The 23,233-nt window shown below is 56.5% G+C and overlaps 1 protein-coding gene across 7 annotated transcripts in view; it reads right to left on the bottom strand.

Annotated features, from left to right (window-relative positions):
• RPS6KA2 (ribosomal protein S6 kinase A2) overlaps window positions 1–23,233 on the bottom strand; it is a 347,458-nt gene that overhangs the window by 62,322 nt on the left and 261,903 nt on the right. For all 7 annotated transcript variants that reach the window (XM_019412761.2, XM_053904291.1, XM_019412764.2 and 4 more), the window contains 4 exons: window positions 10,307–10,387; window positions 7,411–7,490; window positions 4,821–4,927; window positions 2,532–2,569 (listed from right to left, as the gene is read on the bottom strand). In XM_019412761.2, coding sequence (XP_019268306.1) covers window positions 2,532–2,569; window positions 4,821–4,927; window positions 7,411–7,490; window positions 10,307–10,387 — 306 coding nt within the window. The remainder of the gene's footprint in view (window positions 1–2,531; window positions 2,570–4,820; window positions 4,928–7,410; window positions 7,491–10,306; window positions 10,388–23,233) is intronic.

Genomic DNA, 23,233 nt, shown 5'->3' with positions numbered 1-23,233 from the left:
GGTAAGTTACAGAGTCTTTCAAGAATCTACAAACCCAGGAGTGCCTGCTAACAGGATCAAGGGATGGCACTTCTTGGGGACCGACAAGCAGGCCTGGGGACAGAGAAGCACGTGGCCCCTGGTCTGCTGGGACGGACGGAGGTGGTTAGCTTGAAGGCAAGGGCCGGAAGGGGTTCCAGGCACGGGCCGCTGGGGAAGGTGGTCCCCGGCGCTGAGGCACAAAGGGAAGATGGCATTTGCCGTGGGGTGGGCGGCCACCCCTCCCCCCGACCCCCAGGAAATCCCCACGAGGGTCTCCCTTCTGGCACAGCAGGCGTGGCCACGCATTTGGTGGGCAAAGGTCATGGGAACGTGGTTCTCAGGACGGTGGCCCTCGGTTTCAGCGTGTTTGGGAAGAAGGCCACGATCCATCATGTCCTTCAGGGCCCGGTGAGGGTGGCGTGAGGTCACAGGCCGGGCAAGGAGGTCACCCTACCTATGGGTGGATGTGCTTCCTCCAGCGGAACGACTTGCTTTGCACATTAGCGCCTGGGAGGGTGTTTGTAATTGGCGCCTGGCCCAAACGGCCAATCATGACACAGGATTAGCCCCGGGTCAGGAGTAATAATAATAATAATAATAATAATAATAATAATAACAGAAGCATGATCACTTGATCAGAGAAAGCCCAAACCCTGTAACATCATAGATACATTTGACGTGGGAGCTCAGGGCTATTTGCAAACACCGCACACAAGTGTCACGTCTATATTCTATGTGCAGTTCCTCGTTTGGCAAAGAAAACTTCTGAAGTATTAAGAGAAGCTTAAACCTCCACCAAAGGCCCCATAACTCTGATGACAGGACATTACAGGTGCCCTACAGCCGTGCCAGGCAAGGTCCGGTTAAACGGATAGTCAGGATCTGGTACAGAAGCTCATGAGAAATTTTAGACCTAACTTTCAACATTAACAAGCATGTAAAGATGTATAATTGATATTTATTGCCAGGGACTAGATGCACCGTGCCCGGTACTGGTACTGGGTAAAACTCCCCTGTGGGAAAACGGTGTGGGGACATGTGGCAGCGAGACTGTGTGGGGGCCACGGAGAGGGGAGGGGAGGCCTCGGGGGGAAGGGTTGCGGAGGAGAGGGGGCCTCGGGGGGAAGGGGTGCAGAGAAGAGGGGGCCTCAGAAGGAAGGGGTGAGAAGAGGGGGTCTCGGGGGTAAGGAGTGCAGAGAAGAGGGGGCCTCAGAGGGAAATGGGTGCGGAGAAGAGGCCTCAGGGAGGAAGGGTTGCAGAGAAGAGGGGGCCTCCGGGAGTAGGGGTGCGGAGAAGAGGGGGCCTCGGGGAGAAGGGGTGCGGAGAAGAGTGGGCCTCGGAGGGAAGGGGTGCGGAGAAGAGGGGGCCTCAGGGAGGAAGGGGTGCAGAGAATAGGAGGGCTCGGGGAGAAGGGGTGTGGAGAAGAGGCCTTGGGGAGGAAGGGTTGCAGAGAGAGGGGGGCTGGGGGAGAAGGGGTGCAGAGAAGAGGGAGCTCGGAGGGATAGGGTGTGGAGAAGAGGGGGCCTCGGAGGAAGGGGTGTGGAGAAGAGGGAGCTTCGGGGAGAAGGTGTGCGGGGAAGAGGGGGCTTCAGGAGGAAGGGGTGAAGAGAAGAGGGGGCCCTGGGGGCAAAGTGTTGGGGAGAAGTGGGGGCCTCGGGGAGGAAGGGGTGCAGAGAAGACGGGGCCTTGTGGAGGAAGGTGTTCAGAGAAAAGGGCCTCGGAGGGGAATGGGTGAGGAGAAGAGGCCTTGGGGAGGAAGGGTTGCAGACAAGAGGGGGCCTCAGGGAGAAGGGGTGCGGAGAAGAGAGTGCCTTCGGGAGAAGGGGTGAGGAGAAGAGGGTGCCTCATGGAGGAAGGGTTGTGGAGAAGAGGGGGCTTCGGGGAGAAAGGGTGCAGAGAAGAGGGGGCCTCGGAGGGAAGGGGTGAGGAAAAGAGGGGGCCTCTGGGGGGGAAGGTATGCGGAGAAGAGAGTCTTGGGAGGAAGGGGTGTGGAGAAGAGGGTGCCTTGGGGAGAAGGGGTGTGGAGAAGAGGCCTTGGGGAGAAGAGGGGCCTGGGGAGAAGAGGGGCCTCGGTAGAAGAGGTGCAGAGAAGAGGGGCCTTGGGGAGGAAGGGGTGTGGAGAAGAGGGGGCCTCGGGGGGAAGGTGTGCAGATCAGAGGGGGCCTCGGGGAGAAGGGGTGTGGAGAAGAGGGGGCCTCGGCGGGCGGGGGGGGGGTGGAAAGGGGTGCGGAGAAGAGGGCTCCAAAACAGCACGGACTGAGAGTCTGCAGGGAAGGTGCTGGAAGGTTCTTCGGTCAGAAGGAGAGAGAAACGGAAGGGAGCCCGGCAAGCTCGAGAATTTCCAGATGCTGTGAGGACACACACACAGCTCATCCACATCTGTGAAAACGCCCGCCAAATCAGAGACACACAGCAGCCGAGGTGGGCATCAGTGGGACTTTGGGTCCAGGCCGCTCCCCCATTTACCCGGCCAGGGGGAAGTCACCGGGACACCGCTGCCCTTTACAAACCTGTGATCTTAATGTGTCCCTCTTCGTCCAGCAGGATGCTGAAAGAGAGGAGAAAGCATGCCTCACGAGCGGCCCAGCCGGGCTGGCGGGCGCGACTTTGGGTGGCAGTCAGCACACGGGCTCGCCTGCGACGCACCGACGTGGGCTTGCACAGTACGGCCTCCCCCGCCAGCAGCTTCTGCCGGGGCACGAGCGGACTCAGATCCACGGTGTTTGGGGTTAACCCGGCAAAAGCTGGGACCCGCAGGTCTGAGACCTTCTTAAGCCCACGGGAAGGGTCGGGAACCCTTCAGACTGTCCTGTGCGGGGAATGTGATTTTCAGGGTCCAGGATCGCCTTGGCCCGTGCAGATCCGGAGCCTCGTGCATTTCTTCTCTGGGTCAGAGGCCCCCTACTTCTTCCCGTCGCCCCTCCGTGAGCCCCACCCTGGCTCTCGTGACCACCCCAGGCTCTGGGGAGCCTGTGACACCTTGGGCCCTGGCACCGAGGAGCCCTGGGGCTCGGCAGGCTTCGCCTTGTCATAGGAGCTGGGTCCAAGCTCTTGTCACAGGGGCATCTGACATCTAGAAGCCCTGGGGTGGGGGTGGTGGGGGGAGGGGCACTGGCCTTTCCGTGCCCGGCTCTCCCGTGGGAGGGCACTGCTCACCGGCCGGCAGAGGGGGAGTCTGGAAGGGCGGACGCAGGCCCGCAGGCACTTGAGGAGGCCCTTCTTCCGGCTGTCAGCCCTCAGGGTCCCCGGGGCTCCTAGCTTTCCCTTCCTTCTTTTGCTGTCATTAGATCCTGTCCCATCAGCTCTGGGTGGCAGGGGTACCAGCCCAGACTTAAAGAGACCAGGAAGGGGAATGGACAGAAGCCACACCGTCCCACCCTAGCACGCGGATGGACCGGAGTGCGGTGAGCCAGGCACAACGCAGGAAACGCCGTGCATTCCACTTACACGGGGGTCGGGGTCGGGGGGAGCCTAGAGCAGCCAGATTCACAGGCAGAGAGTAGAAGTCGGGGTGCCAGGGGCAGGAGGGTGGTGAGGGGAGTGAGTGTCTCACGGGGACAGATACTCAGTTTTGCAAGGAGACGGTTTGGAAGGTGGATTACGCCACGCAGCCGTGTGAGTGTGTTTTGTGTCGCAGGGCTGCACGCTTAAAAACGGTTAAGATGTCGGGGCGCCCGGGGGCTCGGTCAGTTAAGCATCCGACTTCAACTCAGGTCACGATCTCACGGTTCGTGAGTTCGAGCCCCGCGTCGGGCTCTGTGCGGGCGGCTCGGAGCCTGGAGCTGCTTCGGGCTCTGTGTCTCCCTCTCTCTCTGCCCCTGCCCCGCTCATGCTCTGTACCTCTCTCGCTCTCAAAAAGAAACATTAAAAAAATTTAAAAGTGAATTTAATTAGTGGAGATGCTAATTTTATATTGTTTTTCTTACCACGATTAAAAACTATGCCCTGAGATTAAAAAAAAGGCCGACTGTTTTAACGGAATCTGAAGGGGAATGTTGTGGCACATAATTAAGAAGACAAGTTATCAGGAAAGAAGCGAGTATTTTCATCTCTGCCTTTCGGTTGTGCTTAATCTCTGCCCAGAAAGGAGCAACTTTCAAGATTAATCTCCTACTAATTCCAATTGATGACAAGATCTTTCTTCCACTCTGCTATTAAATATTACTATTTTTAACTGTAAAGATCCCTTTGCCCTTTAAAAGAGAGAGAGAGAACCGGGGTGCACGCCTAACGGGCGCCCAGGGCTCGCAGCTGTGAGATCCGCTCTTGCTACCGCTCCCTAAGGGACACAGCTGTAGTTCACAGGAGACTGTCCCCTCTGTGGGGACACTGAAGACAGGGCCTTTTGTGATTACGGAAACATTATTTACGTGTGCAGCCGGTGGTGTTCTACTGTGGCTGACTGCTGCAGGTGCTTAAGTCAAAGCCATACACGACCTGAACTTCCCACCGGTGTTGGGCAAATGAACTCTGCATCGTGTGCGGGCACAACGTCACCCGGGCGTGTCCCACAAACGACCGCCACACCTGGTAAAAATGGCTTCGGAGAAGAGCTGTCTTTTCTTCAGCTCGGTGTGGATCAAAGAGTAAAGGCTCTGGAGGAAGGGCGGGACGCCCAGCGTAAGTCGCACCCGTTGGGACACCTTCCCGGGGGCGGACAGGTGGAACCCGCGTGGGAGGCGTCCGCGAGAGGGTGGCCCAAGCCCTCTCTCCGGGGTGCACCCACCAGAGAGCGACGGCCACCGGCGGGGGCAGCGAGAAAGGGGGTGCAGAGGGGCGTCCTTCACGCGCTCGCTTACTTCTCGGGCTTCAGGTCCCTGTAGATGATCCCCAGGCCGTGCAGGTGGTCTAACGCCAAGGCCAGCTCAGCCAGGTAGAACTTGACATCCTCCTCAGTGAACATCACCTAGTGAGAAAGTAGGAAAGAGCGGGATTGCTCGGCGCATCCTGTGGCCGGAGTGTTCTGACGGACCCGGCCCTGCGGAGCGCACGCTCAGTTACCTCCGCTCTGGAGGGGATCACAGCTCCCCCCACAGTGCTCTTCGGGCTCTTACGACGGAAAAGGGAGTTCTCTTCATACTTGTGAGGTCAGCGAAGGCAGAAGAGCACTTACTTCCCCGCGAAGACGGCGAACTTAGCCCGTGAGCGGGGAGCCTGGTTTCCTCCTCCTCCTCGCCCCCGCGGCTCACGCGGCTCTGGGGGGTGTTTCTGGGTGTATATTTTGATGTGAGTGGTTGTGCTATGAAACGGCACAGGCGAGGCAGGATGAGGGGCTGCTGAGAACGCACCTCGGGTCTCATCCCCCCCCCGCCCCGCCCCGGGGTTTACGCAAACCCACTGTCCGCCCAAAGTGAGGCGAGTTCTGCCAAAGGCGACCCGCACGTGGGGGAGAGTCGTGGGGGCACCCCGACGCGGGCTAGCCGAGGCAAACACCAGGCCGGGTGCCCGGCAGACGTCAACGCCATTATCTTGGTGACAGTTCCGTACCTCCGGTCCCGTTAAGGACCAGCGGGTGGCTTTTAAAGTCACCTTACTGGAAAGCCAGATCGTTATCACAAACCACTTTTTTATGTTCACTGTGAAAAACCAATGTCACAGAGACCGCCAGGGCGTATTATTGCTGAATTCCTTCTCTGGATGCAGACAAGGCTCCCTGGTGAGCACAGAACTAGAATAAGGGCAGTTCGGGGAACTGGGGGGCGGATACTTCAGGCTGCCACAGGTGCGGGGCGTCCATCTCACAGAAGGGACGCCTCCCCACGGGGTCGGGACACACACCCCATCGTCCCGGGCAGCGACGTCTGGGGCCATCAATCCTCATTGGCCTCTGGCCGTTGGACCCACCCGTCGTCGCTCCACGCTCAACGGCTGCCTCTTCCGGCTGGGTGTTTCTTTTCTAAACTGGCTACCATATTCCGCGGGCTCACTTTTAGTCAAGTTCTGCCATAGCCATTGGATTCTCTTTAATCTGACTTCTTCTCTCTCTACAACCGTCACGGGTTGTCTGCGTTCTGTGCTCAGAGCACAGCCATATTTCTCTACTTGTCCGGTTCCTAGGACACATCTCAGCATAGCCCCCAAGTACAAACGACAAGTCGTTTCTGCACAGAAATGAAACACCCCACGGACGCCCGTCCTTGAAGGAAGTCAGTGCAGTGACCAACACGGCAGGACGCTGCCCACCGGCTTCGTTCAAAGACGGAACAGAAAAAAGGCACTTTCCCGTATTGTTTCTGAGAACCTGCCGTGCCCACACTTGGAAATTTTGCCTCGATTCTGAAATAAAGGGTGTCACGGGAGACACACGCTCCCCTAGTGAGGTCATATGGGGCTTTTTGCTGATTATTGTTGCCTTTTGATCAAGAAGCCATCTTCGGAAACACGTGAGCACAAGAGGGACCAGACACCCGCTCCGGGAGGCTCTCTGCAGAGCCCGGATCTGATTCCTCCAGCCCCGGGCCTTCTACGTCTATCGCAAGGAGCCCAATGTATCACTTGTGCATGGTCTGGGGGACCCTTGATAACGGAGGGAGACAGCAGTGCAGGGGGCTCTGGGACCCCCAGTCCTGCTCTACCGCCTACTGTCCGTGTTGGACGGCCAGGCAGGATGGAAGGGTCTCCTGGTAAAGGAGCGAGAGGAGCAGAAAAGGGGGGCGGGCACTCTGAGCCCACGGTTACAGCCGGGTAAACACCTGCGCTGGGTGAGAGGGCTCGGGAGGTCAGAAGCCCGGTGCTCCCGCCTCCTTCAGCAGAAGGCTGGTTTTCCCCCCGCCACGAAGCAGAGAGCTCTTCACGTCAATTAGGGGCCGAGGGGCTCTCGTGTCGCGCAGGGTGGCGTTCTGGACAACTCCCGTGTCGGGACTGTGAGGTCCAGGCTACGCCTTGGGGCCGGAAAGGGGCTGGCGGTCGTGGCGACCCCCTGTGTGCAGATCTGGCACCTCCAGGGTGGGTGGGCAGCGAGGGAGTCGCGTCTCACTACGACGCAGAGTGAGACCCCGTAAAACAGTCCCTCCCGCCTGTTCCTACGACCCCTTGCTTGCGTCCGTTCCTCACGGGGAGGTGGACAGAGCCACGGACGGACCGATGGACGTGCACAGCCTCGCGGGGCTCCTCGGGGCCGTGCTCTCACGGCCCCTGAAGGACGACAGATTGCCGCGCCACACCCCTTGTGCCGCCTGTTTAACACACACACACACGCGCGCGTGTGCACACACACACACATGACCCCACAGCGAACACACACGTGCGCATGTTGACACTCCCACACGCTCTCCCCCACACACATACACACTCACACACTCATACCACACAGTCACGCACACACAGTGTCACACGCAGCACGCACCCGCCCCTCCCGTGGGCACCCTCTGCCCTCCCGGCCCCTCGCACCTCTTTGGAGAGCCGGCTGAAGAGGTCCCCTCCTCGCAGGAAGTCCAGTATCAGGTAGAGCTTCCCCTCCGTCTGAAAGGCTGTGGAAGGAGGGAGGGTCGGCATCCCGGGCCACACACGGAACATGCCGGAGCCTTCCAGAAGCAGGGCTGGGGTCGGGCGGGGGTCGGGGCAGAGTCCGGGGGAAGGGCCGCAGGAACGAGTCTGTCTGTGTCCCTCACTTTCAGGAAGAGCCTGGAGGGTCACCTCTCTGGTCTTTTCTCCTCTCCTTCACTGCCTGCTTCCTTTTTGATCCCAGAGGGGCTGGAACCGGCCTGGAGCCAGTGTCTACAGGCCCAGCCTGCTCCCCCGACCCCCACTGCCGATGCTGGGCTCCGGGCTCACGTGGTCGCAGGAGCAAGCCTCCTCCCCTCCCCGGCTGCACCCCGCATAGCTGCAGGTCAGGGAAATCTGTCCTCTGCTCCCTTCCTTCGCGGAGACGTCGGTGACCCGCCGGCTCGGCCGCTGTGCGACACGGCAATGGGGCTCACGTCCGGGGTTTGCTCACCGTGACCTATAATTTCAGGTCTTGCCCACCGGTCAGCCAGCGTGCCTCGCTCCAGAGGGGTCTGGACGTGCATGTGGGGGTCCAGGGAAACCAATCACCGCTGACCACTGGCGGTCAGTTCAACGTTACTGACGATCTACCCCCTGGCATCTGTGTTAGGCACACAGGAGGTAAGGCTGCGGGGGTCCCGATATCCCCGAGCACTCGAGAGCCTTCTATTTTCTAGAAGTAAATGCTAGACGCACTGCAATAGCCAGGGCTGGAGAGACAGACCTCCTCTAACTAAAGACTCGTCTGAACTGTATAAATCGGAGGCTGGGTGGGATCCTCTCTCCTAGGGCTTGACGGGCAGCAGGAGAGCAAATGGCATTTGATCAACCACAGAGCTGACACGGAAGGTGCGATTAAAATCCCGGTAAGACACCCGGTGCTTCTTCAGAGAAACGCCCCGGAAACCAGCTGAAACGGCTGCATGTCAGGGGCAGGGCCAGCCTCCCGCGGGCCCCTGTGGATAGAGGTAGGGGCACCTGCCAGCCAGCCCAGGTGACACGGTGGGACAGACCTAGGGGTACCTGCCGACCCAAGTGACACGGTGCGACAGACCCAGGGGCACCTGCCAGCCCAGGTGCAGGACAGACCCAGGGGCACCCACCTACTGGCCCAGGTGATGCTGTGGGACAGACCCAGGGGCACCCGCCTGCCAGCTGGCCCAGGTGACACTGCAGGACAGACCCAGGGGCACCTACCTGCCAGCTGGCCCAGGTGACATGGTGGGACAGACCTAGGGGCACCTGCCAGCCCAGGTGCAGGACAGACCCAGGGGCACCCACCTACTGGCCCAGGTGACGCTGCAGGACAGACCCAGGGGCATCCGCCTGCCAGCTGGCCCAGGTGACACGGCGGGACAGACCCAGGGGCACCCACCTGCCAGCTGGCCCAGGTGACATGGTGGGACAGACCTAGGGGCACCTGCCAGCCCAGGTGCAGGACAGACCCAGGGGCACCCACCTACTGGCTCAGGTGACGCTGCGGGACAGACCCAGGGGCACCCGCCTGCCAGCTGGCCCAGGTGACACGGCGGGACAGACCCAGGGGCACCCACCTGCCAGCTGGCCCAGGTGACATGGTGGGACAGACCTAGGGGCACCTGCCAGCCCAGGTGCAGGACAGACCCAGGGGCACCCACCTACTGGCTCAGGTGACGCTGCGGGACAGACCCAGGGGCACCCGCCTGCCAGCTGGCCCAGGTGACACGGTGGGACAGACCCAGGGGCACCCGCCTGCCAGCTGGCCCAGGTGACACGGTGGGACAGACCCAGGGGCACCCGCCTGCCAGCCAGAGAAGTCTCGCTTACCACCGGCTTCCAGCAAGTTCTCATCCATATTCACTTGTACTAGCTCTGAAAAGATGGGCCACACACTTTCTACACAAGACTGAAGTGTTTTCTTAGCAATATCGGAAGTTAACAGCGAGGAGGAGCTAGAAGTCTCTGCCCTCCTCCCATCTTTGGACTCGGCTTATGCCTTTGCTTCCTTCTGATTTGTGTAAACGTCCCGGACAACGCCCCACACCCGGCGCCTTCGAAACCGACAAGGTAGGGGTTTCGTTTTGTTTCTTTTTCTCCTGCACTTGCCGCATATTAGTTATTCGCTAGGGTCGTAAGTGTTAACGCGGTCTGGCATGACTCCTGAGTCACCCGTTCATTCGTTACTTTTAATTTGAAGATTGCACTTACTGCTTCCCGAGGGGAGAAAAGACCGAAACCAAACTAGGAGGACTCGGCGTGGCAGAGTAGGCATGTGGCCGCAAACATCAAAATTATTTGATTTGTGTCTCATTTCCCTTCCAGAAAATGGAAACGGTAACCTCCTTGAAAGGAAGTTTTGAGGGTCCCGTGAGCTACTATCTTTAAGATGCTTGAAACATAGCCTTCACTTAAAATACGGAAGGTGATGCCATTCTGGTTAAAGAAATTACTGGGTCATATGGCATTTCATTCTAAAACAACACAAAAATAGATCACAGATTCTCCCCAATCTAGGCCAAGAGACTTTTTTTTTTTTTTTACTATATCAGCGATGATAATTTGGTAACAAAGTCAAGCCCTGCCCCCCCCCCCCCCACTTTTGTCTCCAATTAGAACCGGGCATCCTGCTCCCTCAGAGAGGCAGACCACGGAAGAGATCACGGGACCACAGAGAGGAGGCAGCCCCACGCCACGCAGGCCCTTGACAGGGTGGGTGGTGGGGGTTTCTCCTTCTGTCCCAGCACGCGGTTTCATTTTCCCTGGATTTGGGGAAGGTGGCATCAGGGCCTCTCAAACGTAGGTTATGTTTGACTCTATTTACCATAATGAAGCTTTACGATGAAAGGGTGATTCACTTCTGCCAAAATGTCTCTTTCCATCTTCGATCGGACTCGGTCCCGAACTGCAAAACAGAAAAACAAAGCCTTTCAAGAGACAAGAATGGCGTCCTAGAGAGCACGTTACCTAAAACGTTAGCTACAAATAACTTCCCGCGATGTTCTGTTACTTCTCAGGCATATAAAGAAGTTGGAATACTAGGATAAAGGTCACCCTCAACTCGTCTACCTACAGCCAACAACTGTCTGCGTTCTGGTACACTTGCTTTCCTCCTCTCTCTTCACACATACACACATTTTAGCCCAAACTCCGACAATGAATCGCCGACCCCATGACACTTGACCCCTAGGTGCATTTGCACCAGCACGTCCTAGGAGGAAGGACGGTCTCTTACGTTACCCCCGACACGGCCGTGACCTCTAAGAAGACGCACAATCACGTCACACTGTCACCTAAGATCCAATCCGTATTCCACACCCTCCGCCATGTCATGTACAGCTGTTGGTTTTTCCAATCTGGGGTCAAGGTTCACTCATTATATTCGGTTGCTACAATTCTTTATTCTATTTGCTTCTAGAACAGAACGGTCCCACGTTTTTTCCCTCGTGTTGGGTGGACGTTTCGGTGAGGCCAGGCCAGCTTCTCGTAGCCTCTTCCACATTCTGGGTGTGTCTGATTGTTGCTTAATAGGTGGTTCTAACTCCTTTATTCCTTGCAAACTGAGGTCGGGTCTGGACGCTTTGTAAGATTGAGGCTGAACGTTCTGGGGGGAGATCTCTGCTGGGTGATGCCACGTGTCTCCGATCACAGCGGATGATGTGTGCCTGCTGCGTTACCCTCGCTACGTGATGCTAAACTTGACGATGTGATTAAGGGGGCAAGCCATCAGTGTCCCCACACGTCCCTTTGTACATAGTCAGTGAGCTGCAGGGTGATACTCGGTGTGGAGGGCTCTGTGGGCTCCCACGACTCCTTCAGCCAAGAGCATTAGCATTCCTACGTGATTCTTGCTTGCATCATTTAGGGTCACAACATGGCGATCTTCCCATTCCTGCTGGAACCGGAAACCAAGAGAAAGACTGCTTCTCTCTGCCCTTGAGGATAATTACGCACTAGGGATTCTTAAAAAAATTAGTGCGTTTTATCCAGTTTCAGTATTACTCTTTTCTGGTGCTGACATTGTCCAAAGCGTAGCCATCTGGGAATACAGATGGAATTCGTTTTGAGGCAAAAATAAGCAAGCCAAAAGAGATCACCACTTGGGAATAAGAATAACCCCACGATTCCCACGAGCAAACCGATACACCGAGGGCGGTGACCTCGCACCACCCCCTGTGAGCAGAGGGAGAAAATTTCCTCAAATGTTCCTAAGTGTGAGGCGTACGGGTGTTGCGTTACCGGACCAGGCGTTTAATCCTTCCACAATTTGGCCTAGTGACGTGTCCTGTTAAAGGTTTATTTAAGAAGTGCGTCGCCAAGGACGGCCGTAATAAACGACGACGAACGTGGGCAAGCACGGGCAAGGATGCTGCGAGGACGTGAACCTGGGCGGAAGCGGGTGGGGCTGTACCACGGTGCGGCCTCGGTGCGAAACAAACCGTGCGCTCCTCAGAGAGTTAAACACGGAGCCGCTCCGCGACCCAGCCGTGCCACCCGTAGGTCTACGTCCCACAGAACCGAAGCCAGGAACTCGGGTCCCAGCGTACCCACGTGCACAGCGGCATGACTCACAGCGGCCAAAAGGTGGAAGCCCAAGGGTCCGCCAACGGACGAGCAGATAAATACGACGGGGTCTACCCGCACGGCGCTCTTCCGCCTTAAAAAGTAATAAAATGCCGACACACGCGTTAGCACGGACGAACCCCGAGAACATTATCCTGAGTGAAACAAGCCAGGCCCCAAAGAACAAATACTCTATGACTCTGTTTCTACGAGGTCCCTTCAGCAGTCAAATTCCTGGAGACAGAAAGGAGCCGGGTGGCAGCTAGGGGTGGGGGAGGGGGATGGGGACAGAGTCGCTGTTCGGGATGATGACAAAGTTCTGGTACAGACAGTGGTGACAGTTATGTAACACTGTGAATGGGTTTTTTTTTAATGTTTATTTATTTATGAGAGACAGAGAGAGAGTGAGAGCGTGGGGAGGGGCAGAGAGAGAGAGGGAGACACAGAGTCCGAAGCGGGCCCCAGGCTCCGAACGGTCAGCACAGAGCCTGACGCGGGGCTCGAACCCACGGAACGGTGAGATCGTGACCTGAGCCGCCCGGGCGCCCCCTGTGAATGGATTTAATGCCACTTGCAAATGGTTAAATGGTCAGCATGACATTATGTCCGTCTTATCAGAATTAAAGAAACAAGAAGTCCTCTGTCACTGCTGGTCACAGGACAGCCGCCTGCCCTCTGCTCTAACGCTGGCTTCACTCTCCTCCAGGTACTCGGGCTCTCTGGAGTCCACCTTGGCTTTGGGGCCGCGACTGCGCGCTCCTTGCCCGCCTGCTGGGGAGCAGTGGCCGCTGAGCACACGTCCTGGCTCTGTCACCGGGAGGCGGTGCTGCTCTCCACGCACTCTCCTCGCAGAGATGGTAACAGAACCTGCCTCACGGGGTCGTCACGGGGACAAGGACGTAGCACGCGGGTTCCTGGCCGCACACACCGAGTTGGGCTGATTTGTGGGGTGGGCTGCACACCCCCGGGGCTTCCTTGGCTACTCCTCCTCCGTTCCACTGCTGCTGTTCCCATACCAATGCCAGACCCCGGTGACCGCGGTGGCCGCGGGTGACCCAGAAGGGCCGCGTGTTGGCAGAGAGGGCCACGGGCAGGGCTGCGGGTCTCCCAGTGGCACCTGCACAGCCCAGCCTTCTCTGTGCCCCCACGGCCCCGAGCCCCCAGCACCAAAGCACCAGGCAGGGGCTGGGGTCTGGCTCGTCATCGTCCGCACCCCAGTGATGCGCAGCGGGTCCTCGTCTGGCTGTACCAGAGGAGCAGGGCCTCTCTGCTGCGAGGACCCCGGGGAGCGCATCATCCAGCCCTGGGTTTACGGGAGAGCAGACGAGGCTCGTTGGAGGGAAGCAGCGGTGCCCGGAGCTGGGCCGGTGGGCACAGATTCCAGCAGAGCAGAGAACACAGACCCTCGGGAGGACGAAGGAGAAACTGAGTCGTGAGCCAGAGCCGTGAGTGCAGACTGCCACCCCGGAGACTCAAGCGGAGCACGGCGCCCAGAGCCGAAACAGTCGCTGGGCATTTCTATTTCATGCGATTTGTATCGCTGGCTCTGGTTTTGTCTGTGGAGCGGAGAGCCTCAAGTTCAAGATTCCCTCTGGCTCTTTGATGGCAGTCATTGAGTGCAAACCTTTCCAGGAGGTCGTGTTGCCGAATTTAGTCTTGTTTTTCCTGTTTATCATTTGTGAGTTACTATGTCGTGACCTAAGGCTTTGGTCAGTGTAGTTTCTCTTTTCTCCATAAACAGAAAGCAGGCCGTGCGAGGGGCTGAGGGCAGAGCCTGGGCCCCTTGTCGGGGGAGCAGAACGTGAGCCCGGGACGGGACCGGTCCTCCCGGCTCCTTGCAAACGGGACAACTGAGTGGTGGGGGCACAGTCCTCCCACCTGACCTCGAATTTCTCTCCGCCGAGCTCCATCCTCCTGTCCAGTCCCTGTCCTGTTTGTCGGTCTTCTCTGTGCAGCACAAGGAAGGCAGAGCCGTCTCTGCCGCCAGCAAGTTAGAGTCTGGGAGCCGTGTTGTGGAGACGGCAGTGTGGGAGCCCCTGAGGGCCGGCGGGGTCCAGGGGAGCGGGAGTGACACTCCAGGGAGGGTTCCAGATGCTCGATACAAGCCCAGCATCAGCTGCAGGCACGTCGTGAGAATGATGGTGGGGCCTGGGACTGTCCCTTCTGGTGCAGTTAGAAGCCTTCCTAAGCAACCCGCTGTGTGGACCCAAGTGCGCCACTGCGGCCCAGGCCCGGGCTGCCTCCTGGAGGCAGGGGAGGGGGGCCCTTTGTCTCCACAGAGCAGGCCAGCCTTGGTCCCCCAAAGTGTGGCCCCTTCCGGGAAAAGTCCCTGTTGCACCCTCAGTACCCGCAGCCCCCCGCCCCGCGACGAGACCTGGAGAAGCAGAGCAGCCAAGAAAAGGGGACACCGTGTCCCCACACCCACCCAGCCACCTCCCCGCAAAGCTCGGTCAAGAGCATCTGAGAATCCGGTAAGTGGGACGGACACGACTATCATCGTGTCAGATGTGCTTGCAGTGAAGGGAGCTGCTGGGCCACACGACGGACGGAGTGCTGGTAACGGCCGTGCTGGTGAAGACAACAGAGAAGATCTTACATGCAAATTTCCAAGGAACTGTTAAGTTACAGCTGGGAAAAAAAAAAAAAAAAAAAAAAATATATATATATATATATATATATATATATTTCCTCCCTGCCTGTCACACAAAAATAAATCCCAGGTCTATTAAGAAGTGTTTAAGAAAAAGATCAATCCACAGAAATGATGACAAGGAAAAACGTGCATCCTTGTCCAGGTGGGAATCTGTAACAAAGGCAATGGGGAAGTGACACAGGACAACCAGCCGTCCCAGACATGGTGAAATTAAAAGGCCAAGACAACACGTGGAGGTTACGTGAGGCAGGGAGAGGGGCCGGGGGCCTCAAGAGACCCAGCACCCCGGGTGAGCGTCACGGCACTCACGTCAGCTGGGGGGACGTGTCCGCAAACGCGTGCTGTGAGAGCGGCCCCCAGGTGTGGACGGGGCCTTGCCAGGTGGCGGGACACGGGGGAGGGCTGTGTTCACGCAGGACACGGCCTTCACGGTGCCGGGGATGCGTCACCGACTGTTTCCGGGGACTCGTGTGGCCGAGCTAACAAGAGGTGGAGGGGCAGCTGGCACACAGGGCCCCTTGGCTGCGAGCCAAGAGGGAGCCGGGGTCCCGAGCGGCCGGGACGGTCTCCAGGTCTGCGGATTCTGCCGAGCGGGGCTCACCGTCCGCCCTCGCCGACGCCTCCCCCTGCCCGGCTGGCCGCCCGGGCCGGATCCAGGGATGGCGGGAAAGGCCCGGATCGGCGACTCTGCCACTCGGCGGGCGGCCACGGAGTGTCCTTGCACGAGAAAGACACGGGCATAAAGGCAGACGCATCCCCGTCAAGCCAGGGGACAGCAGAGGATGCCCAGGGTTTGATTCCCGAGACCCAGGTGCACAACGAAGAGGGATGCTTCCCCCACGCCTGCATTGTGACGCGTCATTGAGTCACAGGACGCGGGGCAGATGTGGGAAACGCCAGCAGCCGCCGCGCTGGGGGGCTCTAGGCTGGCGCAAAACCTGGGCTCAGGCCACACTATCTCCCCGGGATATTTGTTCTCTGCTATCTGACAGGTGAGACTGGAACTAAGCGGGGCTACAACGGATGTAAAGGGAAAAAATGTTCTAAGCTATTGTGAGATTCAACAATACACCGTAGATAGTCGGGGATAAATTGCCCCCTTTCTGGGTCCAACCGACCCCGTATTTGTGGCTGTCCTGTCACGAGGTGGATTAGGGCGACGTGCTTTTTCACGACTGGCTTTGCTCCCAGGCTGCCAGCTGTGACCTTCATGCGTCCTGCAGCCGTCACGGCCCCTGGCTGCCCCGGCACTGAGATGAAAGTGGAGAAGCGTGTTAATTCACCCTGAAGAGCAGGATCTCCCTCCAAGGAAAACGGGGGAGGAAGCACGCTGCGGGGTCGCCCTGGTGGACGCCACTCACAGCACAACACGGGAGCTACTTTCTGGAAAGCTGTGCTTTTGGCGGGGGAGGGATCGGGCTGACAGCGTCGGGACGTCCAAACCCCACACCCCTTTAGACAAGCGTAGATGTCTACACCCACTCCTCGGTGCTCCCGAGGAATCTAAAGTTCGGCACACTCCAACCCGTTCATGTTTTTACTCAACCACTTGGCCCGTTCTGGTTTTAGGAGACAAATGTTGCTCAGGCAGGAGCGACAGAAAATCTCAAGACCCACGGTCCTTTGAGCGCGAAACCAGAACCCGGGGCCCGTTTCTGCCGGCCAGCACCCCATCCCCCCTACGAGTCAGCAGAACTCTCTGAGAAACGGCCAGTGTGGTCTGAGACGGCCAGGTGGAAGGGTTCACCTCGGACTCGAATCCATGCGCCCGTGGGCGGTGAGCTCAGGCTCGGCCGGGCGCAGTGACCACGGCTCACCGCTCCCCTCCTCTGCCCGCAGAAGCCCATTGGGTCTGAAATTATACCCCAAGCAGGCTCCTGGACGCGGGCAAAAAATCCGTCCTCACACAAGACCTGTTGGCCTTCAGAGGTCGAATTCATAGCAAAAAAGTGGCCTCGCGTGAGAAGCTGTATCGGTAAATGTGGCAAAACTTTGTGCCATTCTTTAGTCCAGAGGAAAAAGGAAGAAAACCACAAATAATAAACGTTAAAAACGTAACCACCTTAACCACCATATGTGGCCTAACCCTCCAGGATTTGTCTGTTTCTCTATACGGATTATGTATTTGTTTATTATTATTTTTTAAATATAATTTATTGCCAAGTTAGCTAACATACAGCGTATACAGCGTGCTCTTGGTTTCGGGGGTAGATTCCCATGATTCATCGCTCCCAGGGCTCATCCCAGCAAGTGCCCTCCTCAATGCCCATCACCCACTGTCCCCTCCCCCCCACCCCCCATCCACCTTCAGTTTGTTCTCCGGATTTAAGAGTCTCTGATGGTTTGCCTCCCTCCCTCTCTGTTTGAGACTATTGTCTGTCCCCCGTCCCCTCCCCCATGGTCTTCTGTTAAGTTTCTCAAATTCCACATATGAGTGAAAACATGTGGTACCTGTCTTTCCCTGCCTGCTTTATTTCACTTAGCCTAATACCCTCCAGTTCCTTCCACATTGCTGCAAATGGCCACATAACATTCTTTCTCATTGCCACGTAGTATTCCATTGTGTATATAAACCACAACTTCTTTATCCCTTCGTCAGCTGACGGACATTTAGGCTCTTTCCATCATTTGGCGATTGTTGAAAACGCTGCTATAAACATAGGGGTACATGTGCCCTTACAGGTCAGCACGCCTGTATCCCTTGGGTAAATTCCTAGTAGTGCAATTGCTGGGTCGTAGGGTGGTGCTATTTTTAATTTTTTGAGGACCCTCCACACCGTTTCCAGACTGGTTACACCAGTGTGCTTTCCCACCAGCAGTGCAAGAGGGCTCCGTCTCTCCACATCCTCGCCAGCATCTGTAGTCTCCTGATTTGTTCGTTGTAGCCACTCTGACTGGTGTGAGGTGATATCTCGTCGTGGCTTTGATTTGTATTTCCCTGATGATGAGTGATGTTGAGCAGTTTTTCATGCCTCGGCTGGCCATCTGGATGTCTTCTTTGGAGAAGTGTCTATTCACGTCTTCTGCCCATTTCTTCACTGGCTCATTTGTTTTACGGGTGTTGAGTTTGGTAAGTTCTTTACAGATTTTGGATGCTAGCCCTTTATTATACCAGATCATTTACAGAGAGTGACATGGTTGCATAACTAATTTCTTGGCCAGAGAATCTTTCTGTGGATGAATCTCCAGCCTGTTTCTCTCCCGCGTACACACGGCACAGGCATTAAAGACGACAAGGGGAGACAGGAAACCATTTCCTACTTTCTACATATCTACAAGGCAAGAAACACAGTTGTGGTAGAAACAAACGGAGAAAGGACCCCTCGGGGTTTTCATCTGTAGGCAGGCACTGTAGACCAAGAAGCCGGGTGCCCGTTGCCGACGGGTGATGTTTACCTGAGGTCCAAGGCGCCTCCAGGAGGCTGGAGAAAGACAGGGAGGCTTTTGTCCCTGACCATGTACCGGCAAAATAACCCCGAATAGTGAGTGCCCGAAGGACAATTAGTGGGATGGGCTGGGTCCCCAGCGCCCGTTATCACGGGACGGGCACGGGCTCGTGACTCCACAGCGTCCCAACTCGGGGGACGGCGGGAAGTGGCTTCGCTACTCTGTGCCTCAGTGTCCTCACCTGTACAACGAGGACAGTAACACCGGGGGGGGGGGGGCACTTGGAACATGTGCTCGCGATTTGCTTTATTCTCCTCCCCCACCCAGAATTTGCAAGCATCCAAATGTGAACCAAATGACTGTGATGAATTTGCCTGGAAACAAAATCTGTGCAAACTAAGGCGTTCACTGAAGCTCGGTTTCTGAGCAAATCGGTGTTTTCAGTGTTTTTAAATTTTATTTATTTTTGAGAGAGAACGCAAGTGCGGGAGGGGCGGGGAGAGAGGGAGACAGAGGATCCAAAGCGGGTTCCGTGTCAACAGCAGTGAACCCGACGCGCGGCCTGAACTCATGATCCGTGAGATCGTGACCCGAGCCAAAATCAAGAGTCAGACGTTTAATCGACTGAACCACCCAGGCGCCCCAACAAGTCAGCGTGTTTAAATCGAGCCCAGCCGTTAAGAGAAGAGGGGATAAAAACAACAGTGCTGAAGAGGGCGTTCTGAGGTTTGAGGCCCCCCGGGCTGAGTCGGGCTGGGTGCTGGTTCCAACACCGAAATCAGTACGAATGGAAGCCGTGCGTTTCTATCCCGGACACCACACACTCCGTGCTCCCCGAGCACCTGCTGAGTGATGTGATCAGGGCTCTGCCTCTTAAAGGAAGGGCAGAGGATTAGCAGAAACGGCCTGGCCGGGCCATCCGACAAGCTCAGAAGGCGGCCAGGCCCACGTCCTCTGACCCCACGGCCGGCGGCCACGGGCCCCCACCCACTGCTGCCAACGGACACGTGTGAAGTGACTTACGCAACTGGCCGAACAAAGAGATTTTGCCGGGATGATATATTTTTTTCCCCTTAGCATCGCTAGGACAGAGTAAGGACTCATTTCCTTCAGAGAAGGGAACGTGTACCACCCTTGGGCTTAGAAAGCGGACTTCCAGGGAAGACGGTTGAAAAATTAATTAGGCATGAAAACACAGGGGAAGTCCTATCGGGAACCTGTCGTGGCAAACACACCTTTCACCTGAGCAGCGCCTGCACGTCGTGGAGGACGGCCCGGTGAAAGGACAGCGCCACACGGGGGGCCCGGCTGCACTGCGTCTGGGCCTCTCCGCGGGGGACCGGTCCTTCCTGGCAGTGAACGTGGTGGCGGCTGCAGGAAGGCGGAATCCTTTCCAAGCAGAGGGCAACTAGCGTCCAGCCTTCCTCCTCACTGCCCCCCTGCCCAGTGAGACCCACCCAACCCTAGACGGGACAGTCCTAACCTGTCTCCAGTGCTCGAGGAGGCAAGGGCCCGAGCCCAAGGCAGCTGGTGCGGAGCCTGTGGGTTTAACGCTCACGTCCACAGCGCTACGAGGCAGGTGCTCTTACCGACATCGCCCCACTTTAAGTAAGAGAACGGGAGGCCGGGAGAGGCTCCCCCAGGCGACACGGCCGACGGCGGTGGAGCAGGACGAGCCCCAGGGCCCAGGTTTGTGCTCCCCACCACACTGTATCCGGGGCCTCTCACCTGGGGGTGACGAATTCTCGTGTTCGCACCCACCCAGACCCAGCAACTCAGAGCCCCAGGGGTGGCCCCAGGCAGCAGCCTCTTGTGAAAGTCCCGCAGGCAAGTGCAGCCTGTAGCCACGCTGGGGAAGCCTTGTCACTAAGGTGGGGGACCGTCCCCGCGGGCAGACTCACTTAGCTAGGGCATGGAGACCAGGCCGCCTTCATTCCTGGCGTCAGGCTTGGGACTGTGCCTACAGCCGTCTGAGCCCCACTCCCAAGGCGTCAGCCTTTGGGTTTATGATGTGTGGAAGACCGTCTATAACACTGTTACCGTAAGAACTCAATGAATAATTGAGTAATGAGCACAGAGTTACGAAAGAAGCCCGACATTTGCAAAGGGTCCTGAAGCAACCAGGAGGCAAACGGCCCCACCCTGCGCCCTGCACCCCGCACCCTCCGTCCCGCATCCTGCACCCCGTGCCCTGCACCCTGCACCCCACGCCCGTGAGGTGGGGGGAATGTGCCGGGAAGACCAGACGGGGCCGGGGTGGGGGTGCTGCCAGCCCCCACAGCCTCAGCTACGGAGCAGTTGACATTTCCCTACAAGCAATGTGTCACCTCGTTAAAGAAAGGGGTGCAGGCGCCCCACAACTCCTCAGTTATTTAAAGATTAACTAGAGCTGTCAGAGACTATTATCCTTACGTCAGGTGGTTTGGAATTCTGCCCACACCGGTTCTCTCCTGTGCACACGTGACAGTCATCCATGGCTCGGAGAAGCAATCTGCAGCTTTGCAAAGACTTCTGCACATCCTCCGCCCCCTCTTCACGTTTCCCTTCTCCAAATGGTTTCACCGTTCAAACTCCTTGCATTGTCTGCACCTTCTTCGGGTGTCGTAGGCGAGCGGGAGCGTCACTGTCACGGTGCATTCCTGGCCCCTCTGGCACATTCCGCAGAATTACTAATCAGCCTGCAAACTGGTGCTGACACCAAGGTGGACAGTGTGTGAAGAACTCGGGCTAACGGGATGCAGGGGGGTCGGAGCTCCGGCAAATCTAAACAATCCTCTGAGCCAAGCCCTTCCTTCCGTGAGCCAGGAGGCAGGGAGGTTCGGAGAGGGCAGGGGTCCTTCCCGAGGCGAAGCCTGGTTAGGGGCGCGGAGACACCTGGCCTCCTGCCCGCACGTAACTAGTCTTCCTGGGATGATGGGGTGCCCCTCACGTGAAACACTGCTTTTTAATCTTTTTATTTTCTCTTCAGAAAATAAATCCCCATTGCATTTCTGGAAAGAAAAAGTCTGTCCTGTAGTGATGGACCGTTATGGAAAGCCGAAACAGTAAAGGATGTCAAACAACGTCTGGTTCGAGAGGCAGGTTTTAAAGGAGCAAAGGACATGGGAAATTTTTCTAGCCTTTTCTGCCGATGCGGCTCGTTCTCACCATGTAAACATGATTTTGTGTAGTCAACCACGTGGTCCGAATATTTTGCAAATAACGTTACATGATAAAAGTCACACGTGTTTCATTTTCGTTGAAAACTTGAAATATAGACTACAGGGAAGAAAATAAAGGCTACCAGGAATCCCGTAACCGTGTTCGTTTTGGCGTATCTCTCGCTAGCGTGACATAGATTTCCTACTTGCTTGTACGTGCACGTGCCTGTGCTGATGGAGATATCCACGCACGTCCCAATACTGTGATCGTTCCACAGACACGCTTTGTATCCCGTCTAGTCCTTGTAACACCGTGTCCGGGGCACTTTCTCAAGGACACTGGGTTGGATTATCAACAAAACAAGTGTGGAGACGTGCATCCACGGAGGGTGGGATCACCGAGCCAGGGTGCTTGGCCTGAGCACGGAGGTCAGGGTTAATGCTGGCAGAATGCAGGCTCAGCGGCGGGGTAAACAGAGAACAGATTCCAGTTCATTGACTTGACTTTGCTTTTCCCGAGCAGGTGCACAGCGCGGATTCCCTGATCGGGGTTCCAGTGTCACACCTACTATTTCTCCTTCTCCTTTTAGGGCAGGAGATGGTGAGGTTGTATTTGAGGGGAAGAAGGAACAGTTATGACTTAAGGGAAAAGGGACCGTAAGGTCACTGCCGGGGAGGTTGACACGGAATCTGCCGACGGAGAGAAGGCGGGGTGTGATCGTGGGAACGACGTGGCTCCCCCGTCAGGCTGCGGATTCGGCCCACGTGGTGCTGGAGAGTCAGTCTCAGTGCTTTGAGGGTTTTAGCAAATGGCCCTGTTGTTCAGCAATTCATTTTTCAGATGACAGCTTTACTGAGCTATAATTCGTATACCATTCAACTCACTTATTTGAAGTGTGCAAGTCAACCATTTCTGGAATATTCAGAGTTACGCAACCGTCGCCGGTCAATCTGAAAACTTCTCCACCAGCCCGAAACAAACCCACACCCTTGACAATCACTCCCTTTCTCCCCTCGGCCCCCGGCAGCTCCTGGTTGACTTTCTGTCTCTGCGGATTTGCCTGCTGGGGACTTTCGGACACGCAGAATCGCACAATACAGGGAGCTTCGCGAATGGCTTCTCTCACTTGGCGTAATGTTTTCAAGCGTCGTCCACACTGGGGCGAGGGCGGGCTTCCTTCATCTCTACTGCTGAGTAAATCCCACTATGTGGATATATCACACTTGTGTGTGCATTAGTTGATGGACGTTTTGGGCTTTCCCCCAAATGTTATTGGCTCTTGTGAATCGGCTAATCGCATGCAGGTGTTTGTATACACACACATCTTCTGTTTCTCTTGGTTACAGCACAGGAGTGGGGCGGTCGGGTCACAGGTGACTGCGTCCAACCTTCTGAGCAGGTGCCAGAGGGACTCTTTATTCCGCAGACATCCATTTTTCAGGTGATCCTGAACCAACAAATGTCTAATTTACTTTGCTACTTCTATGGAACTGTTGAGTGAAGAGATTCCTTTATTAATCTCTTTATTAAAAGTTGGGGACAAGGAGCCAAAGCCTGCTCTGTTTCCTGTACATTTTCCCGCAGTTCGTCTTTGCTTCCTATGTATCTTTTGAAGAACCATCCTTTAAAATTACATTATTATGAGCATCTTGGGATATTTGGCCAGGTTCCATCGGCAGTTTTAGAAATATTATTACAGCTACCAGAAAAAACGTTCACTATAAAGAGCACGGCTTAAATTATGGGGTTACTAGAAATGTTGAATGAAACTCGCCAGCGTCTATAATAAGGCAGAATGCCGCGATCAGAGAACGCAAACAAGAGTTTCTGAGACAACTTGTTTAGGAAGTCAAATTCCAGGCCCTGAGAGACTGAGATTCAGTAGGGGGGTGCGGCCTGGGAGTCTGTTTCTAACAACGTCCCCTCCCAAACACGCACAGGTGATCCCGAGGCAGGCTCCAGCCTGACCAAAGTGGGTGTCCCTGTCCTGGGATGACCAGGTTGCCT

The sequence above is a fragment of the Panthera pardus genome, unplaced genomic scaffold (genome assembly GCF_024362965.1).
Source record: "Panthera pardus isolate Hobbes unplaced genomic scaffold, ASM2436296v1 HiC_scaffold_17, whole genome shotgun sequence".
NCBI lineage: Eukaryota > Metazoa > Chordata > Mammalia > Carnivora > Felidae > Panthera > Panthera pardus.
Note: the sequence above shows the minus strand (reverse complement) of the source record. Positions and strands in the feature narration are given on the sequence as shown.